A 24,018-nucleotide genomic window follows, 5' to 3' on the forward strand; every position below is an offset into this window, starting at 1 on the left:
AGACAGGAGGAAGAAAAAAATATCCTGTGCCTTGGTGGGACTTTTTGATTGGAGTGAAATGGAGTCTTGGAAAAGCAAGTCTGTCACCCACCTGTGTGCGGGTTGACCAGAACGCTGCCGGGCGGGATCCCTGAGGCCTCCAGCGGCAACACGTAATAGCTGGTTGCGTCCGCGGCCGGCGGGGGCTGCGGAGGGACGCTCTTGATCATCTCGGGGTGCCCGGAGCCCCTGGTGTCGGCGGCCGGGTGGATCAGAGGTGCGCTGGGGATGCTGGACCAGGACGGCACCGAGACCGCGAGGGGGAGCTGGGGTCGGGACAGCGAGCTGGACGAGGAGCCGACGCTGCTGCACGATTCTGAGCCTTGAGGGGCGACGGAACAATGAGATTATCATCCGCTCCCCACACATTTTTTAATTGAGAGGAGGAGCGCTATTTTAAGCTTGCAACATCATCTCTTGCGGGTGCATTGCATTCTGGTCTCCAGATGCAACCGCTTATGGAGGAATTACTTTTCTACGCTCTCCCTGTATAATCAGCGGAAAAGAAAGCACAACATTTCTTTCTTAATAGGAAGTGCAAGGAAAAGGGAGTACTCCAGGGACATCCAGACACTGAAAGATTATGATGAAATGACTTAATAAAATTCAGAAACAATACACTTTTTCAAGCGTGGCGCTTGAAACGGTGTGCGAGGAGAGGTTACGAGAGGACTCGGGCACTCTTTGACTTCTGCTCCCAAAACACAACGTTGAGTGCAGCCAGCCGCCTCGTAAACAACTTAGAAGGCCGCTCGGGCAGGACGCCTGCTGCTACCTCTGCGTGGAAAGAAACACACAGCAGGAGATTGGCAGAAAATAGAAGAACGCCAGACTCGCCTGTCTTGGAGAGCCTCCCGGTGCTCTTGCTGCTGGCCGTGCTGTCCCCCCGCACGAGGCAGGGGGAGATGCCGCTGAAGCTGCTGGCCTTGGTGATGGCGGGCCGCGGGGCGAGCCGGTTGGAGCTGTCCGAGCTGTCGGTGCTGCTCCACGGCCGCGGCTCACCGTGCCGCGGCAGCGTCTCCGTCTCGGAGCTGCTCTGCCGGCTGGCGCCCGACCGGCCGGCCCGTAACCTGAAGGAAGACAGTATTTGTGTTTTTTCTTTTCTTTTTTTTTTCTCTTTTTCTTTACGTGCGAGTTTAAATCATAAACGACAGTTCAGTTTTATCTGTAATGTAGAACGCTCAAAAAAATGCTAAATAACATTGGACCCAACTCTAGAAAGATTTACATCACTGATCTTTCTCAGTACACAATCATTTGGTCCGTTAATTGTCAAAATATCCCAAATAAAGACATTTAGTTTAGATATTTTTGTCTATGGCATTTTTTATTAATTTGCTAATTAATTGCTGATTCAGCTCTAAAATCCAATCCATCTTTTTTTTTCTGAAAAACAAAAATTGAACGGGTGCTAACATAAGCCGGTCACCTTTTTACCAATCTTTTGCCACAATACACAACACAAAACTAAACCAGACACCTGCGTAAAACTGTGAAAAACAGAGAAATAACAAATGTATTTGTATATTTCAAAGCCTTCAGACGACTCGACCTATCACCTGAAACACGGCCTGTGGTACAGCAACCTGGATTTAACTGGACCAAGACTGCACTCTGCAAAGCGCGATCAAGAGAGATGCCATTTCAAAAAGAAAACTCACGGGGTTGGAACAGGCCGTCCCCACACGACCAGTAAATCCTATTTAACAGAAGCTCTCTCTCCCCTCCAGCGGTAGGAAAAAAACAAAACAAATCCTCAGATCAGCACTCCTGCTCCTAAGCGAGCCGATTAAGGCGCACGGCGATTCGAAGGCTCTCCGCCATCTGAAAGGAGCTGAGCAATGTGTGACAAGGGTGTGTGTGGTGGGGTGTGTTTGGGAGAGACCTACCTGAACATTTGCCGCCTCTGTTGGGTGCTCATGCATGCGCCTTCATCCTGAGCGCTGAGGGGAAGGAAAGAGAGAGAGAGGTGTTACAGGAGAGAGAGAGAGAAGAGAGAGAGAGAGAGGCAGTACAGGAGCGAAAGAGAGAGAGAGAGAGAGGTGTTACAGGAGAGAGAGAGAGAAGAGAGAGAGAGAGGCAGTACAGGAGCGAAAGAGAGAGAAAGAGAGAGAGGTGTTACAGGAGAGAGAGAGAGAGAGAGAGAGAGAGAGAGGTGTTACAAGAGAGAGAACAAGCGCTGGCAGAATGAGATATCCTCCATTTTATAAAAAGAACAGGTCGGAGCGGATTCTAGGAGGGAGGGAGGAGGGGCGGGGGGGGGGGGTATAAAAATTATGGAACGTCATTTCAAAAGGAGAAGCCATCTGAAGAGCTTTAATTACCCTTTAAAAAGGATCTTATTGGCCAATTAACTGACAATCTATCATCCTTATTAGATGGAGCGTTTCTTGGGAAACAAAATCACGAGTCAATGAGAGGCGGAGCTAAGGCACACGGTCAAGTGATGTAACCACTTACCTCCTATCTAGTATGAAGTGATCTCCCTGTGGGTGGAAAAGAAAAATCACAGTCAATTCAGTTTGTTCTTGTCCGTACGTTCTTCTCTCCTGATTATTCGGCCACAGCATCAATCAATTTATTAATGTAACGTAAAATATGTGACGCCGCGCTGACAGGACGCCCCGGACCTCGCCGCAGTTGCTCACAGGTCTGGTTATAAATTTGGACTTAATAGATTTGGCTCCACATCAAGAGGAAAAAAAATTCATAAATCCAGCGGCGGTAATTGGAAGCAAGAAATGCGACTGAATTTGCACATGAATAGAGACGACACAAAGATTCGTGCAACATGCCCCCGCCCCCGCCTACACAAACAGCTCTCACATCATGTGCGAATATCCTTTCTCTGACTCGCTGGTACTCCTCCTCCCTCTCCTCCATCGATTTGCTCCTCTTGTCAGCTTTCAAACGCATTCGAATCTGGCGAGGACACACATACACACACATGCACGCACACACACGCACGCACACACAAACAGAGCTATGTCAGGGACGCCAGATTGTCCCACTCTTACCAACATGTCAGAAATGAAAGTGACAGCTTGGTGAAGAAAAAACAACAACACTCGCACACATTCACACATGAGAAGAAGAAGAAGAAGAAGAAGAAGAAGAAGAAGAAGAAGAAGAAGAAAATAAAAAACAAACACCTACCGTGCTGTCGTCGCGATCAAAGCTGGAGTTGTCTCGTTTAAGAATGTAGCGTTTCTGAAAATCGTCCGTCCTGTCATCCTTAATGTGCTCTGAGAATTTCTGATCGGGTCTGTCGGTGAGAAGGGGGGTTTGGGGGTGGAGGAAAATTCACATGTTTTCAGGCGGATGCTGACAGCGACATATGTTAACCAACAGGATATCTAACGGATCTGTCCATCGGCTGCAATTAGTTAATGAAGCAAAGTGCCGACGGTGGAGTGCGGGGGGGCTCACATTCTAGTGTTGGTGGTCTTGTTGATCACCACTGACTTCCCACTGGGGTCCACGTTGTGGTCCATGCCAAAGTAGGCGGCCACTCGGTGCAGCAGCATCCTGTGATAGGACGTCATGGGCGGGAACTTTCTCTTATGGCTTCTGGAGGGAGACACCGACGGGGTTAATGGAAAAGTCTGTTGTTCTCCGCCAACATGACATCGTCAGTAATGTTGACCCCACACTCAATATTTCATACCTCCGAAGACACGAAAAAGAAGAATTCGATGACCAAAGGCGATAGTAAGGTTTTAAGTCAAAGGGGTTGATGAATAATATCTAAATAAACGTGTCTTACTCATTATTGCTGATGAAGTCCAAGATGTCCTGTTCCAACTTCAGTAGCATGATTCGATCCCTAAATAGAGAAATTACACACATTGAGATTGTTGAGATATCTGAAACGCATAAATTGTGCTCATGATCACTTGTGTTATTACTTGTTGTGTCATAAGAAACATAATCAATGATCAGATAGTAGCAATGACTTCTCTAAAGGCCTAGTCACAGCAGAAAGTAGCACAATTAAATGAATCTATGCGTCTTCATTGTTGGTGAATACTGTAGCTAGAAAGCTAACGGCTAGCATGCTACCCAGAAGGGTCAAGCTGCTCTATGGCCCAATCCCAATGTCCCCCCTGAACCCGACAGCCTACACTCTAAACCCTACATCTTAAACCCTGAAGTCAACACCTTGAACCCTAAACACTACATCCTACACCCTGAACTCTAAACATAGGACATAAATAAACTACAGCTGGTTCAAAACTGAGCTGCCAGATTAGCACCCAAGTGTTCAATAAGAACTAATGCAGCATATATGCACATTTTGTCCTTTCTGTGAACCCCAGGAAGATTAGCGGCCGGTAAGGCGTCAGCTAATGGGGATCCAGTTAATAAACTAAACCTTGAACACTGAAGGCTACAAGAGCTTGTAATGGTACAAATAGGAACACTTTGCGATATGTCATGTTACCGTGGCAACGCCAAAAGGATGTCATGTACAATTCTGGGTTTGGGAATTTATATTTTCTCTCTTTTACTGCCGAGACAATTCAGGCTCAGTCAGTGTTTTGAACGTCTTCCCGATCAAATAATCATTTCATTTGTCAAAACAGCATCATTAACCTAAAAGAAACGCCATGATGAATGAATCATGCGTGTAATATCTACGCTTGCATTTACACAAGGACGCCCGTTATGACGCACTGAACAAAGAACTAAACATCACAGTGTACAACATCCGTACGGTAGACCAGCAGGCCCAAACCAGGACCCTCTGAGGGTCCCTGCAGCAGTGGAGCGTACCTGGGGTTGCCCTTCAGCGTGTTGACCAGGAACTCGTGGAGATCTATCCCAGTGGAATCGGTGTAGTCTTGACTGGAATCTAACCGAGAGAGACACAGACGCTGTTCAGAGATTGAGATTGACATTGCTATTCGGTGGTTGTTATTGGTGTGAACAATATGAAAAACAAAAAGTAATCTGGCAGCATGTATCAGCAGCATTGAGCTCTGCCAGCTGAACCATTTAAGAAATGAGGAAGTGGTGGCCTAACGAAGTTGGTACCAAAAGCATGTCCTCGTGTAGGAGCAACAAAAAGGATGGGACCCATTGGTGGGAGCCCAGGGACCGGACGGGTGTGTCTGGTGGCTATAATTGGCGGCTGCCTCATCAGCGGTGTCTCTCCACAGAGGGGAGGCGGACACCTTTTAGGCGCCTGTGGGAATCCGGATAATTGCTTAACACCTTGAGCTCGTTGCAATTAACTGAATCACGCCAATTATCGGCCCATAATGAGATACCATTTCGAACGCGGGAAGCGCTTTCGGACAAACCTGAGGGCACCGTGTCGGGATGGTAAAACATTTAATTATAAGACGGATATGAAGTGACATGGATTGTGTGATCATCAAAGCATCTGGCTTAATTTTATATATATATATATATATATATATATATATATATATATATATATATATATATATATATATATATATATATATATATATATATACATATACACATACATACATACATACATACATACATATACATACACACACACACACACACACACACACACACACACTTAGGGTCTATTTTTTTTTTTTTGGAGGGGAAAAAGCGCCTGCATCTTTTTTACGGGGTAAGCAATGTTTATAAATGAGGCCCCAGGTGTCATGATGTAAAGAAAAGCTGGAGGTGCTAATGGAAAGAGTTCTTCTCCTGTGACAGCAGTCTCCTCACGTCTTCTTTCCAACCTTGAAATCCAAACAATAATAAAAATGTGTACGAGGAAGAAGAGGAGGTGGCGATGACAGAAAGCGGTAAAATATAAACATTCGCGGAATTAAAAAAAAAAAACATTTCCCACCTCTTGACAGCATCTTCCTCTTTGTTTTCTCGGGCTTGTCCGCCTTGTCGCAGCCGTCCTCTTTCTCCGCTTGGTCCTGCGCGGCTCGCTCTTCCTTTTCAGAGGGCTGGAGGAGGAATCCATCCTGTATCAGCGGGCAAAAAGAAACTCAGATTGAGAAGAAAAACAGGGCCGATTTGTGGTTGAAACAGATCGTGACGAGGTCTTTAACAAATGCTGGGTTGCGAAACGCATCGGAGAACGGACACGAGGCACTGAACATGAGGTTGAGGGTTAATTAGAGAACGTCATGGGTAAAAGAGGTCACGGCAATAAAACTCCCCTGGTTTCATCCAAACCCGCGTCCAGAAATTCCAAATCGTGAATGGCATCTATTGTGTCAGAATATCTTGTTTACATATATATTTTTTTAAATATAATATAAAACCACCTGAATAAAACACGGCACAATTCATTCCTTATCCTTATCCTTCTTCGACTGTAGAGAAAAGAAAAAATAAATCGACTGTGCTGCAATCTGAATGGAAGATGTTTTGGTGAGATCTATTAAAAATGGCCTCGATTTACCCCAGTCTTCCTCGCCACACACACACACGAACATACACACTCGACTCGTATCTGATTTGCTTTTCAGCCGATCCTACAAAAGGCTGAAAGGAAAGCTGAAGAGGAGCCGGGGTTTGCCAGCGCACGCCGCAAAGTGGATTAAACGCACAACTCTGGGAGGGCGACATCAGAGAGAGAGAGAGAGAGAGAGGAGTGAGTGTGTGTGTGTGTGTGTGGTGTGGTGTGAGAGAGAAACGAATGAATGAAGGAAAGACCACGGTGACCTGGTGGTGGTAGAGCAGCGCATGACTAGGAAAAAAGAGAAAAAAAGGTCACAAGTTCGATCCCCGTAACAGCTGCGGAGCAAGATAATGAGACGCTGCGTTCTCTTTTCGTTCCTGGATATATGTGAAAATGGAATATGCTAATGAGGAACCCGGCTGACTAATTGCCTCAGCGACACTGGGAGAGAGCAAAAAAAGCGAGTTGAGGACTGTCTGTGACAGCCAGTTCATATATATGTGTGTGCGCGTGTGTGTGTGTGTGTGTTTGCGTGTCAAAGCAAAAGGATTTTTATTTTTTTCCCCTGGCATGAAGCGGTGATGTTTTGCTACTTAATGCCACCCTCGGCATCACACGGGAGCCGCCCGGTTGATGTGCAGCTGTTGCTTGCTGCCTCGTTTGTTCCCCGACACCCATTTACCTCGAGATAAAGGAAAAGCAGCAGGAAGACGAATATGTAATGAACGCGCTGTCAGTCTCAAAACAAAACAAAAAAACCCAAAAAGAAAAGAAAAAAGGGGCGCCGCGTGCAATCGGAGGCCCTCGACTGTCGGCCATTTGATTGAAGTTGACAGCCGGGCGTGCGGCACGGGGACAAATGTAGTTTTTTCTAGGGATGCCTCGGACGGTCTTTGGATCCGTGCACCCTTTTGTTCACGCATACAGTCTGACATCAGAGACAATAACGCAAACAACGGGGAAATGTTCAGATTTGATCACGGTTTGAATGGGTATCAGCGTTTCAGCTCAAATGCGCCCTCCCTCTTCGTTCCTTTATTGCTTTACCTCGCCCCTCCAGGTTAGTTTGCCGCAGAATGAGCCTCGACTACGGGCCCAATAAGGGGAGCGGGGGCGGGGTCGGGAGGAAATATCGGGAGTATTCAATTAGAGCGCTCCACAGCTCCTCCGCAGCTGACGTGCGGAAATTGTAATTTCCCCGACATGATTGATGGCGGTAATACAGGCCGTCGTGTGAGCGCAGGCGATGCGGGACTGCTGTGGGAATAAAACCCGCTCACTGGTTCTGGGACGCTCGCTGCTGACTGGCTGAAACGCCTGGATCAAACGCACCTGTGCGTACGTGAACGCGTGCCAAGAGTTGTGCAGAGTGGCATGTAATGGAGAAAGTTCCTCCAGAGAGGAGAAATATAAAAAGAAGAGTTGATTTAGCAAACTGGCGGCCGGCTCGCTGTCGGGCGCTCTGGACTTTGATGATGTGTCGTTTTCATGGAGCGGGCAGGTATTTAATCACAGCTGTCAGACGAAGGCCCCTAATCGAGCACCGCAGGTCTGCCTGCTGTAATGAGCTGAAATGGAGGGCTGATCCCCGGTCAGCACTTCAGCGCCACTCGTGTGGGCTTGGAGCCCGGTGGCATTGGCCAGAACCACCTTCGTCACACGGGGGAGGGAGTTGTGCGCCAGATGTGGTTGCATGCGAGTTAGGGATGTGCCGCGATCAAATGTTCACTCTGAAAACCCGGTTTCTGGGTACCGTCGCCATCAGAACATTTCACACACTAGGTGACTTGCATAGCAGCACATCCCTCATGAGAATACACTTCCGGTCGTTCAGAGACGGTTACCTGAGGTGCTGCTGAAGGCTCAGGGATAGGGCAAGGAAAGGACTCTTCGCACACCGCCAGGCTCCGCACGAGCTTTAGCCTGGTGTTGGACTAAGGGGGGAGGGGAGGGGGTTGCAGGTAAGTGGGCACAGTTGAAACCATGCGCGCACACACACACACACACGCGCGCACGCACGCACGCACAATTGAATCAATATCACAGTGACAGGCCAAGAGTAAAAACAAGTCGCAGCCGCCGAGCACGATCGATTCTTGCAGGCAATTCATACAGTTTCAATATTTCACAGTTTAGCTGACAAAAATATTTTCTCGAGTGACGGACGGCTGAAATGATTGTAAACCAGGTGGCTGCAGAAAACTTGATCATAACAATCATGAATAGAAAACAAAACAAAAAAATGGAGTAAGCACTTTCACATTAACCCAAGCCGTGTCATGTTTTTTTTTTCCTTTGGGAACATCGTCAACATCGATGCAGGCAAGCACTCAAAACTGGTGGATTTTTTTTCCCAGGCACGATTCACACAACAGCCTCCACTATCACTCATGTAATGGCATCTCATAACATATTGCAGCTTGTTTTAAAACCGTCTGGAGCTTGACAGGAAACACGGGTACAACTTCCAGCACACAACGCAAATCCAAAGTGCACATTACACGTGTTGGAGCATCCTTACACATCATGCATGTCGAAGAGTACCGTACCTTAGAGTACTTCACGGGCTGTCCATGGGGTGGGGGGGGGGGGTGCGCAGGAGGAGAAATCAAACAAACCACAGCAGTTTTGGTTCGGGCACACGTGATTGTTACTTCGAGAAAGTGGCAAAGTTTGAATTAAATATGACCGTCCAAAATTTTTTTTTCAAGCGTGCGCTATTTGCTCCTCAAAAAATAAATAAAAAAAGAGCAAAACAAATCAGCAGCAAAAAATGTCTTTAATGAAAGAAGACAAATAACCTCCTGAAAAGGTATTTTCATGCGGGTTCCAATTGCGTTCGCATTGATCTGCGGAAAAAACAAAATTCCCTGCGTGGCATGAAATCCTCAAGTTGAGCATTTGCCGTTTCCCAGGAGCACACATGAATTTTGCAGAGCATATGCTACCAAAGTGGCTGCACTGTGGAGCCCCCCCCCCCCCCACACACACACAGCAGAAAACAAAAGCCAGACATGTTGCTGCGAGCGATTTGGGTCAGTTTATGCGTTGTTCCCGGCTCCCATTTGGCTGTCACGTGAATCGGAACCCAGCGCTGGAGGTGAGATGCGGAGAGAGAGAGAGAGAGAGAGAGAGAGAGAGAGAGAGAGAGAGAGAGAGACAGAGCGGCCGCCATGGTAGTGTGTGAGACAGCTTGGTGCCACTGCGCTTCACGCACCGGTAGCTCTCTCTCTGTGTGTGTGTGTGTGTGTGTGTGTGTGTGTGTGTGTGTGTGTGTGGTGCGTACACACAAGCAGAAGGTCTCTCAGTAGCGTGCATGGCAGAGCGAAGCAGGGGAGGGCGAGACCTGGCAGGAGTCATTTCAGGCAGACAGAGCCCAGTCCCTTTTTTTACAAATCCCAACACCCCCCCACCCCCCAACACACACACACACACACAGCTCTATCCTTCCCACCTGTCCTCTGAAATCTTAAAGGACAACCCCTCCCCTCCCTCATTGAGCTCGAGGGCCAAATAACACCTCGAAAAATGGCCCATTGTCGCCCGATTTCCAGCGCCTGTGACCTGCCGCGCCCCTTTTTCTATATCAGGTAATATGGATGGAGGAGAGGAGGAGGGGGAGGGGGAGGGCTGGGCCTGTGAGCGCACCGCTACACCGGCTAATTGAGCGGCGTGTGGCCAGTGGGGAAACGAACAATGCCGGCAGGAGATAAAAGAATGGGGAACGGGGGGGGGGGGGGGGAAGGGCGCGGTGAGAGGGAACGGGAAAGGGCTTAAGTCAGCAGAAGCAGGCCGGCCACCAACCACCTGTCCTGCCGCAGAGGACAGGAGCTGGGGAGCTGGAGGCAGATGGTGGCAAAGTCACCCAGTCTCTCTCTCTCTCTGTCATTTCCTCTGTCGGAATGCTTTTCTACGTTACACCTACCGCCCCCCTCCCCCCGTTTCTTACCTCCTCCATTTCTGAACATTTCAGGCATTTAACCGGTAGCCCTTACACTGAGTGATGAAATTAGCTTTGCCTCTTTCACGGCTGAAAAATTACAAGCGCAGAAGGTCAGGGGATTTGACGCGTCTCTTCGGCGTACCCCTGTGTGACCGCGGAAGACGAGTTTTGGGGGAGGAACACGAGCAGGAGAAGGTAATAGCGAGATCACGTTCGGCATTTGGAGAGGTCACGGAAAAACATGAGGAGGAGGAGGCAGGGCGAGGTCGGTTTTAAAAAGGTGAGATGAGGAAAGGAGCGGCTTGCTTGGCGTAAAGTTTGACTAAAAACACTAATTTCAACAGTTTCAAATCTTTTCTCGTTGTCGTCATGAAAAGCTTCTTTTATTTAAAAAAAAAAAAAGGGGGGTGATGCCGTTTTTACGATTACAGGATCCTGGCGCCTTCATTTCCCCAAGATCGCCTCAAGTTGCTTCAAGAAATAATAAAACATTTTCAGCAACACGCTTGACGAGAAGACCCAACACCAATCTCATGTCTTCCAGGCCTTATGCGATGCTAAGCTAAGCTAGCTCCAAGTGTATTTTCTCCTCTCGACGTCGACATCACTGAGGCTACATCGCAGCACGGGTATCTTAAAGTCCACTCAGTAGAGTCACTTCACAGCAATAGCTGCCATCATTAGCCCCTGTTAATCTACTGGTCGTACCAGACCAGGTACGGCTGTAGCAGCAACACGCCCGAATGCATTGAATTGAGCACTGGTGCGTTTTATTGCTTATGAAGTCAACGTAATATTTCCAATAAGAGGACTGTGCCATTTCAGCCAACAAACGTTACATAGTGTAACTTTAAAGTTCCCTTTTCTGCCCCGTCTGTTCTGGATGGATGCGCCTTTGAAATGACTGCGACTTCCATAACGTAGACGCAGGAAGTCGCCAGATAAGCCAGGATTTGAGGTCCAGATTATCAGCCTGCCCGACTCCCTTCCCTTCTGACCATGAGGCCAGATTGGCCTGAATACTATTTTTAGGCCGCGGCCGAAAGACAAAAATAATTAGCCTTTTTTTTTTCGTCACTTGTGTGAGCGCCAACCCCCTTTTCCCTTTGGAAGGCAAATTAAGAAGTGCACATTTTCCCAAAAGCACAATGGAGACCTAATTAATTCGCAGTTTATTTGAAAGTGATCTCAGCTGCCCCGAATCCCCTGTAGCTCCGCCGCGTTACCGTCTCCCGCGGAGGACAAATGAGATTCACTAGTTTCCGCGAGGTAAAAAGCTCTTTACACCGCTCGGCTTCAGTAGCGGGACGACCTCGGAGTCAAAGCCCCACATTATTATTTCAGTCTGTGCAGATGATACTTTTCCGGAATAATTTGTCCTGCTGAAAGCTGCCGAGAAAAATCTGCCTTGAACGCTGCGGGTGACAGGAGGTCCCCCGGGACGAGTGGTGTTTGACGGTTACTGAATTTTCATGGAGAGAGAGAGAGAGAGAGAGACAGAGAGCAAAAAAAATCACTCCAGCCCGACACCTCTAACCTCCGCGAATAGACGACTGACGGGTTGAGGAAACACTTTAAAAATAAAATAAAGACGGTCTCGGTCACTCCGTCTCTACGGTAACGGTCGGGAGGAACAGCGAGCCCCGTCAGTTCTTTACCTGTGCGTCGCTCTTATCGTTGCTGCCGTGTTCTTCTCTGCCGCTCTGGCTCTGGTCGGCGGCCTCAGAGTTGGCGGCGTTGTCTTTCACCATCGGCACTGCGTCGGCGGCTTCGGAAACCTTCATCGTTTCAGTGTCGACCGTGTCGGACATTCTCATTGCAAAGTCTTACTGGGAGAGGCTGGCGAATACAGAGAACCTGCAAGAGACGGGAAAATGAGGGACGGTTTCTGTGAGCGATTACAGATGGTAAAAAAGGTTTAGACTGGTTGCGTGTTAGGGGAAGCAGCAATTGGAGAGAAATGTATATTGTTTTGAGACAATTGAGTGGTTGCAATTGGAGATTAGCTTGTAAAAGATATTTAAACGAATACGCGGTAAAGGTGTACGTAGTTTGCCCACCGGAGAACAGTGGGAGGTTCATCATTCTATAACTAATCCATAGTTTGTATATATACATATATTGTACATATATTGGTCAGGATTCTTTGAAAAAAAAAAAAAGATATCGGGTGATGTCAACATACAACATTAGTCACAAAAAACTAAAATCGGGTTTTAAAAACACAAGAACTGGACCAAAATCTCTTTTATTTTCATTGACAAAAAACACACAACCAAATATTATACAATTATTTTTTTTTTACAGGAAAAAATTACTAAATTGTTTTTGTCAGAAATGGACATATACACAATAATACTGAGAATCCTGGGTGTGTCCAACGGTTGTGAGGCCTCCAGTCCCTTTTTTACACTGTGTAAGAGAAACAGTTCAAAAATATTTATGGTTAATGTACATTAGGAAGCAACGCCATAATCAATGAAAACACAGGCCTACATTAAAAAGATAGTGTGTACAATGAAATTATTATTACTATCAAGGTCCATGAAAGTAAAAATAAACAAACTTGAATAATCTATTCTTCCGTAAAGTAATAAATCAAGCTTACTTGTTCAAGCTGCATCATTAAATCCGGCCCACGGCAAAGCACCTGCTCTTCATTCACGGTGCGCTCCATATTGTTTTTCTCGCGGGTTTTATTTTGAAAACCGCAATACTGCAGCAGCAATAACTACGTAATTTGCAGCATGCGTGCAGATGTTAATTTCCCACGGAGCGACTAATGTTTTCACCACGGCTATTAATGAGTTGCTGCAGCAGCGGAGACACAGGTGCGACCGACGACTTCCCCGATGGCTCTACGGCGACGTGGAAACTCGAGGAGCACCGCGAGGAAGCTCTATGAAGTCGCCGGTGGGGCGGAGAGGGGGGGGCGGGTCGTGTCATCGACACAGCCTGTGATCATCAGTCACCCCTCGCTGTCGGTGCCAGCTCTGCAGCTGCTCAGCCGCAGACAATGGACGCGATTGGACAAGACACAGCAGAGGGGGGGGGGGGGGGGGGGGGGGGGGGGGTTGTCCAGTGAGATCCAACAGCTTTGGGTTGCAGCGTCGGCCTCCACTCAAAAATAATAAACCTTTGACAACGATGTGTTGAAGAGTTCGAAGGAGACGTGGAGGGTCAAGAAGGTCAACTGCCCCCAACAAATCGTAAAAACGGAAGGAGTGAATCTGGTCGAAGCTGCCTAAATAATTAGCCTACATTTTTAACTATACAAAAGGTATACTATAAAAAGTTTGTTTATATTCGATTGACGTCGCAAAAGGCAATATTTTTAAATGCCATTTTTTGGATGCAGTAGTCCAAAAACTTGAATCACCGGCACGAAGACGACTCAGCGTGAAATTTTGTAGAAGCTCAAGTGTGCACATTACACACAGATTTTTTAAACGTGCATAAAACACGGAGAGGTTCATTTGGCGGTGTAAAAAATGAATTACATTAAAGAATAAAATTACTCATTAACAATAGCGACTTTGCATCTGCGGCCAGCTGCAGGAAACAAATGTGTAATGGCGTGACCTCCGCGTGTTGAAGCCGTGGTGCGAGCACATCCTGCCGACGTGCCCTCATTATGCAGTCGGGCCCCCACGCAGCGAAAACACTGGCGCAGACACTCAGAGGGAGGGGCCGACATCTGCTACATGAGCGCTATGATTAATAGCTTAATTACAAACGGCTTCATCGAATTCGCATAAAAAGAAACTGGAAAAACGCACATTACAGCACCAACTCGGTGCTTGATCGGTGCGTGCACCAATCGTCGGGACGAGGTCGTGATTGTTTCCCTCCGTCCCAAAGGGGCTGAGACAGTGAGCGCTTCCAGATTTCCTCCGCGTGGGAGTAATTGACTTCGAGCCGGGGCCCGCTGCTCTCCGGAGCTCCTCCGCCGGGCCAAAATGCGCCGCTAAACCCAATGCCGCGCGAGGCTAAGGGGTGAGCTGAAAACGCAGCTGGGCACTGGAGAGTCAGGCGTTGAATCTCAATGACCCGTCAGAGGGTTTGACAAAAGCGACGCCGGCTGCTGCTGCTTTACATTATTTTTACATTCGGAGAGGCAAAACAGCTTTAATGCTCCAGAGTGCCGCGCGCTGCCTTTGAATATTTAGTGTCTGCCGCTGACATTTTGATGAGTGAAGTCTCTCGAGTGAAGATTTGCAATATTGGGACAGAGATATATATTTATATTTCTTTCCTCTTCGAGAGCCGGGCCTTGTGACGGATCGCCGTTTTGTCCCTCGCCGAATCATCCATTCTTCCAACGCACGTTTTTTATCATGGGACCGAAGCGTTGAGACTAAATTTGGCTTCAGACTTTGATGCATTCCGACTTCGCCGCCTCGCCTCTCGCGGCGGAGGTAATTGCACCGCGTGTCTGTTAGGAATCCCTGATGTTTTGGCTGCATGAGTAATATAGATCATCATTTGATCCTTAGCGTTGCATTAAGGGGACGCAACTGGGAATTTGAAAAAGGGAGCAGCAAATTGGTCTCTTATGAGAGACTGAAAATGGACATCCCCATATTTTTCTCAGATATACATCTATATTTAAGGCTCCCTTAATATTGGAATGTCATATTATGGATTATTCACTCCATCTAATGATAGCCATTTGCTTTCGTGCTGCGATAATGGAGCAGGAGAGAAACTTCTGACTCGGTTGGCTTGATCTGAAAGAATTTCCGCTCTCCAGCTTCACTGCACCAACACAAACCATTAGTTTGAATATACATAAACCGATACTGTATATTGGAGTTTGTTGAGTTTGAAATGTAACGATTGGCTGCTATTGAGAAATACTCCTTCCCTGTTTCTCAAAAGAGTACTTGAAACTGGCTAAAATATAAGTTTAAATGCATGTTTATTCCAGTATTGGTTATTTTTGATTGGCTCGGCATAATTTGTATTACTATTTTATTGATACCATTGTACTTTGGGTTGGGTAAAGGCTCAATGAGCTTTTGGGGAATAGGATCAAGTGAGAATAACAGGAAATAACGTGATTGGAACTGAATATGTGAATAACGTGAAATATACATGTTTTAACTGTGTCGGTTAAAAAGGTAATGAGCACAGAGGTGTACATTTCTATCACAAGAAAGATTTGACATATTAAAACAATTTTTTTTTCTTATTATCTTCTTAGGACTTGAATCGCAACTCTTGTGCATCCTAAAATACTGGAAAGGCAACAGTCTATTTGTTACTTTTGAAAAAAAGAATGTTCTTGAACCAATTCTGAATATAGAAGAATGTGCGACAGTTTCCATATCTTTCTTTAAGCTATGTGAGAAGGCTGGGTTGCTGGTGTTGTGCTCTTTTAATGACAGCAACTTTTTTTTTAAATGGCATTTAATGGCATCTGGTAGGAGAATTAATGCCACTAACTGTTACTTATAATATTCACATTAACAGTAGCTCATTCATTTGTGTTTTCTTTTGCAGATTTTATGGAAACTCGGTTAGAATTTGCACTAACCCGGACTTTTAGAACATTGAGATCCCCAGAGAACGTATCCCATTCCCTGACTGACTATTCTGCACCACCAGAAGTAAAGGGGAGACGTACTTGTTGCGTAGCCAGTGGTGGTTGCGGCGAAGGAGTATGCGGCTGGTGAGGTCGATGAGGCTGAGCCTGCCGGTGCCATTTGAGGGACTTCTCTGGCCATGTCTGCTTCAGCTGCTCTGAACGGCAACCGGGGCCTCCGATGCCCTCATGACCCCTGCTGACCTGCGGGAGAGAGACGCACGGGGATTAGCCAGGTCGGAGGTCGGGGTCGACGGGTTCGAGCGGGCTGACAGCGGGCTCCCGGAAGTCAGCAACTCTTGAGATATCAGTGTGTCGGAGCAACAAAAAAAAAAACTTTTAGTGTGTATTTCTGGAACTGTGCGTGCCTGCGCTCCATGAATAATTGATGAGTGCAGAGATGGGAGTGCGGCTGAGGCAACGGGAGGAGGCACCCCCTGCCAGCCTCGTAAAAAAATAAAATAAAACCCAAGCATTAGGAATTCAGGGAGTGGCGGGGGGAAGATAGCATTTCTCTGCCATTTGGTGGCACATAAATTGCAATCTCTTATTTTTCAGAAAATTCCCCTCCAGCTGAACTGCGGGGGTGACACTGGTGGGGCAGGGCGAACATCGGAAAATGCCAACAACAACAATGGGGCTGCAAAATAATGCCAGCCTCTCTTACTAAATGTTTTTTTGTGAAGTTTTCCCCCAACTATTCTGTGGAATTGCTGCCTTTTGAGACATGGTGGGAAATGCAACATTAATGCTGGACTTTGTTGGGTCGCATGTTGGTCGTAGTTGCCAAATAAGGACGATAAAACGATAAAGATCAGATTAGGGCTGAAGCCAAGTATCATTTTCATTATCGATGAATCTGCCGATTGTTTGGTCCATTAATGGATTACTGATTCAGTCTGTAAAATGTCAAAGTGCTATCTGGTTTTGTTTGACCAGCAGTCCAAAAGCCAAACTGGTTTACTGTAGACATGCAACGATCTGACTGTTTAGGTCCTGATACCGAGCACCGACCCCATATTAGTGTTTTATTGTGTGGATCGGCCCCATTTCACCAATCTGCCTTGTATCGGTACATCCTTAGCTTACACTGGAACCGATGTTTGGCATTTTCTGCAAGAGAAACGAAATAAACGATTAATTGAGGGCTCTACCTGACGCTGTGCAATCCCTTAAAGCAACAAATACAACTGATCCTTGCTTTGGCTTCTCATCGTCTCCCTGCCCCCCTCCTCCCATAATGTCTGTCTCCGTGTTGGGAGCAGCAGCCGGGCCTTGGCACCGCTGGGTACCAGAGTCCCTGTGGCCCCCCCCCCCCCACTGCCCACCTCCTGCCAGCCCAAAGAAGGTCAAGTGGAATCCCTGCTAGCTTTATAATCTCCCTTTGCAGCCTGCGGCACATTGAAGACGGCGCTGGGTGGGAGGGACGTGGTGCCAATTGGTGTCGTTGCTTTTCACAGCCCGAACACGACGAGTGACTTAAACAGGACCGCCAGATGTAAAAAAAAAAAAAAAAAAAAAAAAAAAAAGGAGTTCCACGACCGCCATTTGACAATTTTTGTGGGGGAGGGGGCATCCCCTTCAGGCTGTCGTGTCTCTCCCTGGCGTTAGCAGATGGACGAATGCGAGCCCCGAGGCACAACTCATCCATCAATGTTGATGTCGTTTATTTAATTACTTGCATCTAGAGAGTACACCACAGAGTAATTTAGCACTGCGCGTTTGGCGATCTCTAGACAGCCGCCATCTTTTCTCCCCTCTTATCATTACCCTTGTGCTCCTCTTTTTGCCTCCTCCTAAAATGCGCCCGGCACATTTTTACGTGGTTATTCTGGCGTCTCGCCGCTGTGGCTCTTGATTCGCGAAAGTGGTGCCAAATCCGAGCCGCCGCGAATGTGCCGGTTAAATGTCTGAAAAAACGGGTGTGGGGGTGTGGAGGTGTTGTCGAGCCAGCTCTGTGATCAGCTTTAAATCGCACAAGCAGGAAAAAAAGTTGTTCTGACAGCAGGAGTCCGGCCGCCAGCGCTCCAGCTGCTGAGCGGGGTTCGGGACTTCACACTGAGCCTGTGTGTGTGTGTGCGTGCAGGAGACTTGTCTTACGAATGCTAATGCACTGCAAAAAAAAAAAGTTTTGACAGACGCAGGGAAGCGTCTTTGTTCGATTGGTGCTCAACAGCGTCAAACACACACGTGGATCGGTGCTGTGGCTGAACAGGGAGTGGTTCATTGGTATTGCGGTCGCCGCAGAGCGCAGCAACCTTAAAAGAGGCTCCCCGGGGCGTCTTTCAGAGTCGCACCGCCCCTTCACGCCACCTTTTATCACCGTGCAACACCCCCCCCCCCTCCTCTCTCTCTCTCTCACACACACACACACAGACACACACACACAGTTAGATGGTGAAGCAATGCAGGATACATGAAAATAAATGTGGGACAAATCAAAAGAAGACAATAAAAAAACAATTAGATTGACAACGCACATCCTCCACTTCATGCATATTCTTGATGGAAATTAATTCTCAAAAAAAGAAAGAACACATGAGGTCATGAGGGTGGCTGACAACTGAGCCGAATTAATCATACACCGGAGATCTTAACGGACGATTGCGCCGATGGCTCACTGAAGCCCGCTAGTGATGGCACGCACACGGGAACAGGCAGGCACAATCCAGAACACTTATTTTCCTTTCCCCTCTTCACACAAGCACGAACACACACACACACACACACACACACACTTGCCTCTCTCTCTCTTGCAAAGGGGCTGACCTTTCCCTCCCACGCCTCCGTTTCCGCCCTTCGTGGATTGACGCTCTTGTCTGGAGCTAAAAACCTGCTCAACTGGAGGTGAAGGACCCTCAATCCCTCCCTCTATCTGCTACCCCATCCCTGGCTCTGGTTGATGAGTCAACCACGAGGGAGGGGGGAAGACGTCACCTTTCAAGAGCCTCTGAAGGATCAGGAGGAAAAATCCTCTGTTGATTTCTCTCCCCGACCCCCCCTGCGTGCAGCTGCAGATCGCTTTATTGCTGCTGCTGATGAGCTTGTTTCTTTTGCGAGCATCGCAGAAAAAAATTCAAACGGAACGGTGGAGCGGCCAAACAGCTGGGCTATTGTCTGCAGCGACGTGGAATACTAAACGGAGCTCCAAGTCAGCGGCGCATCGGGGGAAACAAAAGCATATACAAAAAGGTGATACCGTGTCTGAAGGGGGCTGCAGCTCAGTGTCACCTCGTCTGCTCCCAATTGGGAGGAAACAAATACCACTCACGCTTTGGTCGAGTCCTCGCATTGTACATTTCAACACACAGAAAAACACAGCGAGTGATGCCACGCAGGTTTTTTTCTGGCTATGCAATTAATTGCCGCCTCCCAAAAAAAAAAACACACCGACGACGAGGCGGACTTGGGAGTCAAACCGTCGGAGCACAGGACAAAATCAGACACCAAATAAACAGTTAATTAGCTTACTAATGCAGGGTTTGCACTAGTGGCGCCTGCGATGAAATAGATTTTGGCGTTTTGCTAAACTGAGTGACTAATCTCCCATTTTCTAGCCATTCCTGCTAATTGCAAAGCGAGGCGAGCGCTGACAGGGGAGCGGTGTAATTGGACCAGAAAAAACGATTAGTGTAAAGCTTATGAAATTATATCGCTTTCACACGCCGCTTGCCTTGGATTCTGGGGCGACCGAGGTGAGTGTCGCTTTTAAAAGGAACTTCCTCTAATAGCTCAGACTGAATTAACTGAACAAAACATAAATGGGCACAAATGAGCCTCTAATTGCGCCTCTCGCTCTGCCTTCGGGTCGCATGAGGCGGCAGGGAGGCAGAGGCGCCCTCAGCCGGCATTAATAAATTTAAATCCACAGCAGAGCGTGTAGGTAATCCATTACCTTTCCCATAGGAGAGCTTCCAGGGAATATCAATCTAGGCAATTAGGGGAGGAACAATAAACACAGAAAAACAAACATGCAAGTCGAGCAGTTTTAATCTACGGAGCCCTATGAGAGGAGAATAACTCAAAAAATAAATTTAAAAAAGTCTGCCAGACTCATTAAAGTCAATTTAAAGGAAACACCTGCAGAACAAAACAGAGGAGCGAGAGAGAGAGGGGACGAGCTTGGCTGGAGAACAATGCGGAAGCAAAGCCTCTTATTGGCTGATCTCGGCTAATTTCCTCCTAATGAAAAGCAGCAGCGCTGGCAAGCCGGGGCGAGGAGATTTTGGGAAGCCGGCACACAGGATCTCGAGCTGCGCACTTGCTGCCATGCGCTGGTATGAGAAGCAGAAAAAAGCTGATGAAAAACAGTTTTTTCCTCATGGATTAACACAAATGCAACATTCTCTCACCTCAGGCAGAAAAATCAATATGACAAAGACAATGTAGAAAATGCAGAACAAAACCACAAGCGATAATTAAGAAGATGAAATCAGAACAAACAAAAAACAAACAAAAGAAAGCATGCAAGGTTGGAGGCTGCAGGACCTACCTGCCCCGGCAGCTCTGCCCTCCATCCCTTCTGCTACTCAACCGTTTAGTTTCCATTGTACAGGAGGCACTATTTGCTGGAGAGGAGGCTGGAGTCGCCTCCCAGCTCGCTCCTCGGCAGCTGCCTGCTGCCTCCTGTTCGCCCGCTCGACTGAGTGAGAGCGGAAGACGAGGAGAGGGGAGTGTAAAAGGGAGAGGGCGAGTGGGTGTCACAAAGAGAGAGAGGGAGGGAGGGAGGGAGAGTGCTGCGCGAGCACAAGTCTACCTGCCACAACCCATCAAGCCAGCCAGCCTTGGAGACAGCCCAAATCAACAGCTGGCCCCCGAGTGATGTCAGAGCCTCAACAGCCAGTCACGGCGGCCCGAGGCCGGCCGGTGCTACGGAGCACCGACTGAACCAAAGTCACCGGCTAAATGGGGCTCTTCATTAGGCACTCTGCTTTAGGATGGAGGCGGGGTGGGCGGGAGGAGGAGGAGGAGGAGGAGGAGGAGGAGGAGGAGGAAAGGGCAGCCAGGGACATGGGATGGATGGAAAGGGACGAGAGAGGGCCGAAAAAAAATTAAAAAATTAAAAAGAGCGCATAGGAGACGAAAAAGAAAGCGAGGGAGAAGGAGAAAAAAGACAAAACGGGGAGGAAGAGAGTATGGGGAACGGGATCGACCCGTTCACGGCCAGCTAGGTGCTCAAAGACCAGGTGTAGAGTCGATGGGGAGGCGCTGGCCGCTGAGAGGCCGAGCTGTTCACTGGGCCACCTTCCCATTAAAGCTGGCACCCTGCTCTTCTCTCTCACACACATACGCACACACACACACACACGCACACGCACACGCACACGCACACAGGACTACAGCTAATCCCACAGACTCAGATAGTGAGGGAGCGAGAGAGAGCCATCACTTGAAACACCCACCCATTACGCAGACAAGTCGAGTAAAACACTGCAATAAAGACACTCGGCTTTCGGCAAATCTCACGCAAGCCTTTTGGTGGAGCGGCTAGAGAACAATACACTGACTGCAATGAGGAGGAAGCGGAGCAGCTGCTTGTGCGCCAATCAACCAGCAGGCGCACCTCCTCTAAATATGCATTTAGTTGATTTAATAGCTAATAACAGTATTGGATCAAGCCTCCAAAATCCACTTGTTTTTATGCCATTAAAGATCAAGAATGCGGTCTCTTCTGTACACGCAGCAAAGATACACGATTGAGCTCTGGAAATAATGGAGGAGCCTCCATCGCTAAGTGACTGACAGGCCGTCGAAGACGCAGGGGGTCGCACGCCGGCCCTGTGAGTCTAGACCATCATATCCTGTTTTTGTCCTTTCAGTAACTCAAGACGTTAACGGCAAACATGGTGGGCAGGGAACAAAAAGAAGAAGAAAAAAAAAAGTTCCTCCTGTCACTTAGCAACCGGCACCGTTTCGCGACTCACGATTCCCTGCCTTATAAGTGTGCCGTTCATAACACCGAGTCTCTGAAGAATTTATTTATTGCGCTTCCTTGATCTTGTGAATAAGGTCACCGATTGGACAAACAATTTACAGATAGGCGGATGAATTATTTTAAAAAAAGGCACGGACCAAATATTATGGAAGCGGGAGAGATTTCCCCCCTGGGAGGCGATGAATTATTTAGCCATTGGGGCCCACATCTTGGGTGAAAGCTATTACACAGCATCCTCAACCCCTTCAATATCTGATAATATCATCAGCTCCAAATGGGCCCTAACCTGCACAATGAATGGTCAACAGAGTGGCGGGCTTGCAGAGGCGGGGCCAGTTGCGGCAAACAATTATTATCATGTATTTTAGGCCTCGGGAGGGGTCACAAGAGAATGAGAGCAATGATGTAGGGCACTCTTCTGTGACTGGCATGTTCCGATGCAAGAGAGCTCACCCGGCAGGTAAAGAAAAAACATATTTATCTGTATCACCACATCCCTCAAACATGGGCATAACCTCATCTCACAAATTGACGGTCGACAGTACGCACAAGTGCACGTGCATTGCCTCCGAGCGGCACGGTCCGCCAGCCCTGCAAAGATTAACACATCATCTCCACTCTGCAGAGCAGCAGCAGCCGGAGGGACCGAGCCAGCATCCACTCTCCACCCACCAGGCTCCGCTGGTGCCGTAATGAAAACGATACCATCATGATGCTCGGCCTCAGCGGTGGCCACTTGTACGCTTTCGATCGCCATCTCTATGCAAGCCCATAAGGCGACGATAGTTGGGGGTCAGTGCATCGGAATCCCAGCGGGTATGGGTTACTCATTACACGTGCACCAAAAGGAGTTATTAGATTTTTGAATGATGGCCTTTTTACTGGCATAAATCTACTTTTTCACTGTCCACCTTTATAAACTCTAATGGGTTGTGCTAGACTACTGTACATGTCAATGTTAATAACTATGCTACTACATAAATAAGGCATTGTTTGATTTGATTAATATTAAAAAATATATCAGAATCTCTGAAAATGCTTATGGTTGATTATGTGCAAAGCTGCACTAGATCATTCATTCTTTTTTTTAAATCCTTATTTACAGTTATATGCAACAAGCCGATTGATACATTTTATGTCACTGCAAAAACAATACATTGACCCCCCTCTTGTCCTTATTTGGTAAACTGCATAGCACTTTAGAGGCATCTGCGCAGGGTCGTATGTCGTTTATTAATATGTGGGCTTGATTAATTAGCGTGTCTCTATATAGTCTTCCATCGACCCAATAAAATGCCTCATTGTCAATCACGCATCTGCCACGAAGACGAGATTATTATTGGCTTTATATCAGCAGGAAGTGCATTGGATTCATCGTTTGGAGCGATGTGTCTTAAAATGCTAGTTGTTGTTTTTTCCGCTCGCGGTGGAAACGCGAGCTCGTGGCACCGCACTCTGAAATAATGGCAATCGGTAATAATGGTTCCGGTCGGTATCGGCGAAACCACGAACCCCGGACAACGTGTGACGGTTCAAGATGTTAATCGATACGCGGAACTAAAATTCGGCCGATAAGACGTTTTACACAAGCAGCGCGACAGTTAATTTTAATATAAATGTGCTGAGGAGGTGCTAACCTTCGTTGCCGCATATTAGCAGCAGAGAAACAGTCGCACCAGGCCTTAAAGTTATTGAATTATGTCGTATTATTCAACTGCTGCCGTTTGCCTCTTTTTTTCGGACGAACGCCGAATTTAAGGTACGGTCGCTTACAATTTGGAGACGGCGTTTCCTCGCGAGGTGTGTGTACTTTCGCCGAAGAGCGAGGCGACATTAAGCTTACTGGTATCGTGTCGGGGGGCTAAGCTAACGGGTACTAACTGCCCCTGTGGCTCGCTAACGCTTGAAAACGGCCACAACACCGGCGACCTGCGCTGTCACGCACTAGCAAGAGACGTGTTTATTGCTAACTAGCTCGTGTTACATGATTACAACACACACACACCCCACCCCCCCCCCCGGTTAACGCTTTTTTTTATTTTTTATTTTTTTTAATGAATAATAAACACCGCAAACCGGTAACTGTTGGACAAGACACTGCA

At 47.6% G+C, this 24,018-nt stretch overlaps 2 protein-coding genes across 14 annotated transcripts in view; one reads left to right on the top strand and one right to left on the bottom strand.

The window, feature by feature from the left end:
- LOC117744715 (R3H domain-containing protein 1-like) overlaps window positions 1-24,018 on the bottom strand; it is a 36,500-nt gene that overhangs the window by 12,253 nt on the left and 229 nt on the right. For 5 of the 11 annotated variants that reach the window (XR_004611189.1, XR_004611188.1, XM_034552903.1 and 2 more), the window contains exons 2-13: window positions 16,024-16,185; window positions 12,053-12,251; window positions 5,885-6,008; window positions 4,816-4,894; window positions 3,806-3,865; window positions 3,469-3,609; window positions 3,196-3,304; window positions 2,866-2,961; window positions 2,500-2,525; window positions 1,929-1,982; window positions 877-1,109; window positions 92-361 (exon numbers count right to left, since the gene is read on the bottom strand). Coding sequence is in view for 9 of the 11 variants with exons in the window: in XM_034552903.1 (XP_034408794.1) it covers window positions 92-361; window positions 877-1,109; window positions 1,929-1,982; window positions 2,500-2,525; window positions 2,866-2,961; window positions 3,196-3,304; window positions 3,469-3,609; window positions 3,806-3,865; window positions 4,816-4,894; window positions 5,885-6,008; window positions 12,053-12,211 (1,351 nt within the window). In the remaining 2 variants the exon portion in view is untranslated. Of the gene's footprint in view, window positions 1-91; window positions 362-876; window positions 1,110-1,928; window positions 1,983-2,499; window positions 2,526-2,865; window positions 2,962-3,195; window positions 3,305-3,468; window positions 3,610-3,805; window positions 3,866-4,815; window positions 4,895-5,884; window positions 6,009-8,295; window positions 8,386-12,052; window positions 12,252-16,023; window positions 16,186-24,018 lie in introns of all 11 variants that reach the window. The other 6 variants (XM_034552896.1, XM_034552895.1, XM_034552901.1 and 3 more) reach the window with 3 other exon arrangements.
- zranb3 (zinc finger, RAN-binding domain containing 3) overlaps window positions 23,235-24,018 on the top strand; it is a 63,202-nt gene continuing 62,418 nt past the window's right edge. For 2 of the 3 annotated variants that reach the window (XM_034552890.1, XM_034552893.1), the window contains exon 1: window positions 23,235-23,389. The gene's annotated coding sequence lies outside the window, so the exon portion shown is untranslated. Of the gene's footprint in view, window positions 23,676-24,018 lie in introns of all 3 variants that reach the window. The other variant, XM_034552889.1, reaches the window with a different exon arrangement.

The sequence above is a fragment of the Cyclopterus lumpus genome, chromosome 2 (assembly GCF_009769545.1).
Source record: "Cyclopterus lumpus isolate fCycLum1 chromosome 2, fCycLum1.pri, whole genome shotgun sequence".
Lineage (NCBI taxonomy): Eukaryota > Metazoa > Chordata > Actinopteri > Perciformes > Cyclopteridae > Cyclopterus > Cyclopterus lumpus.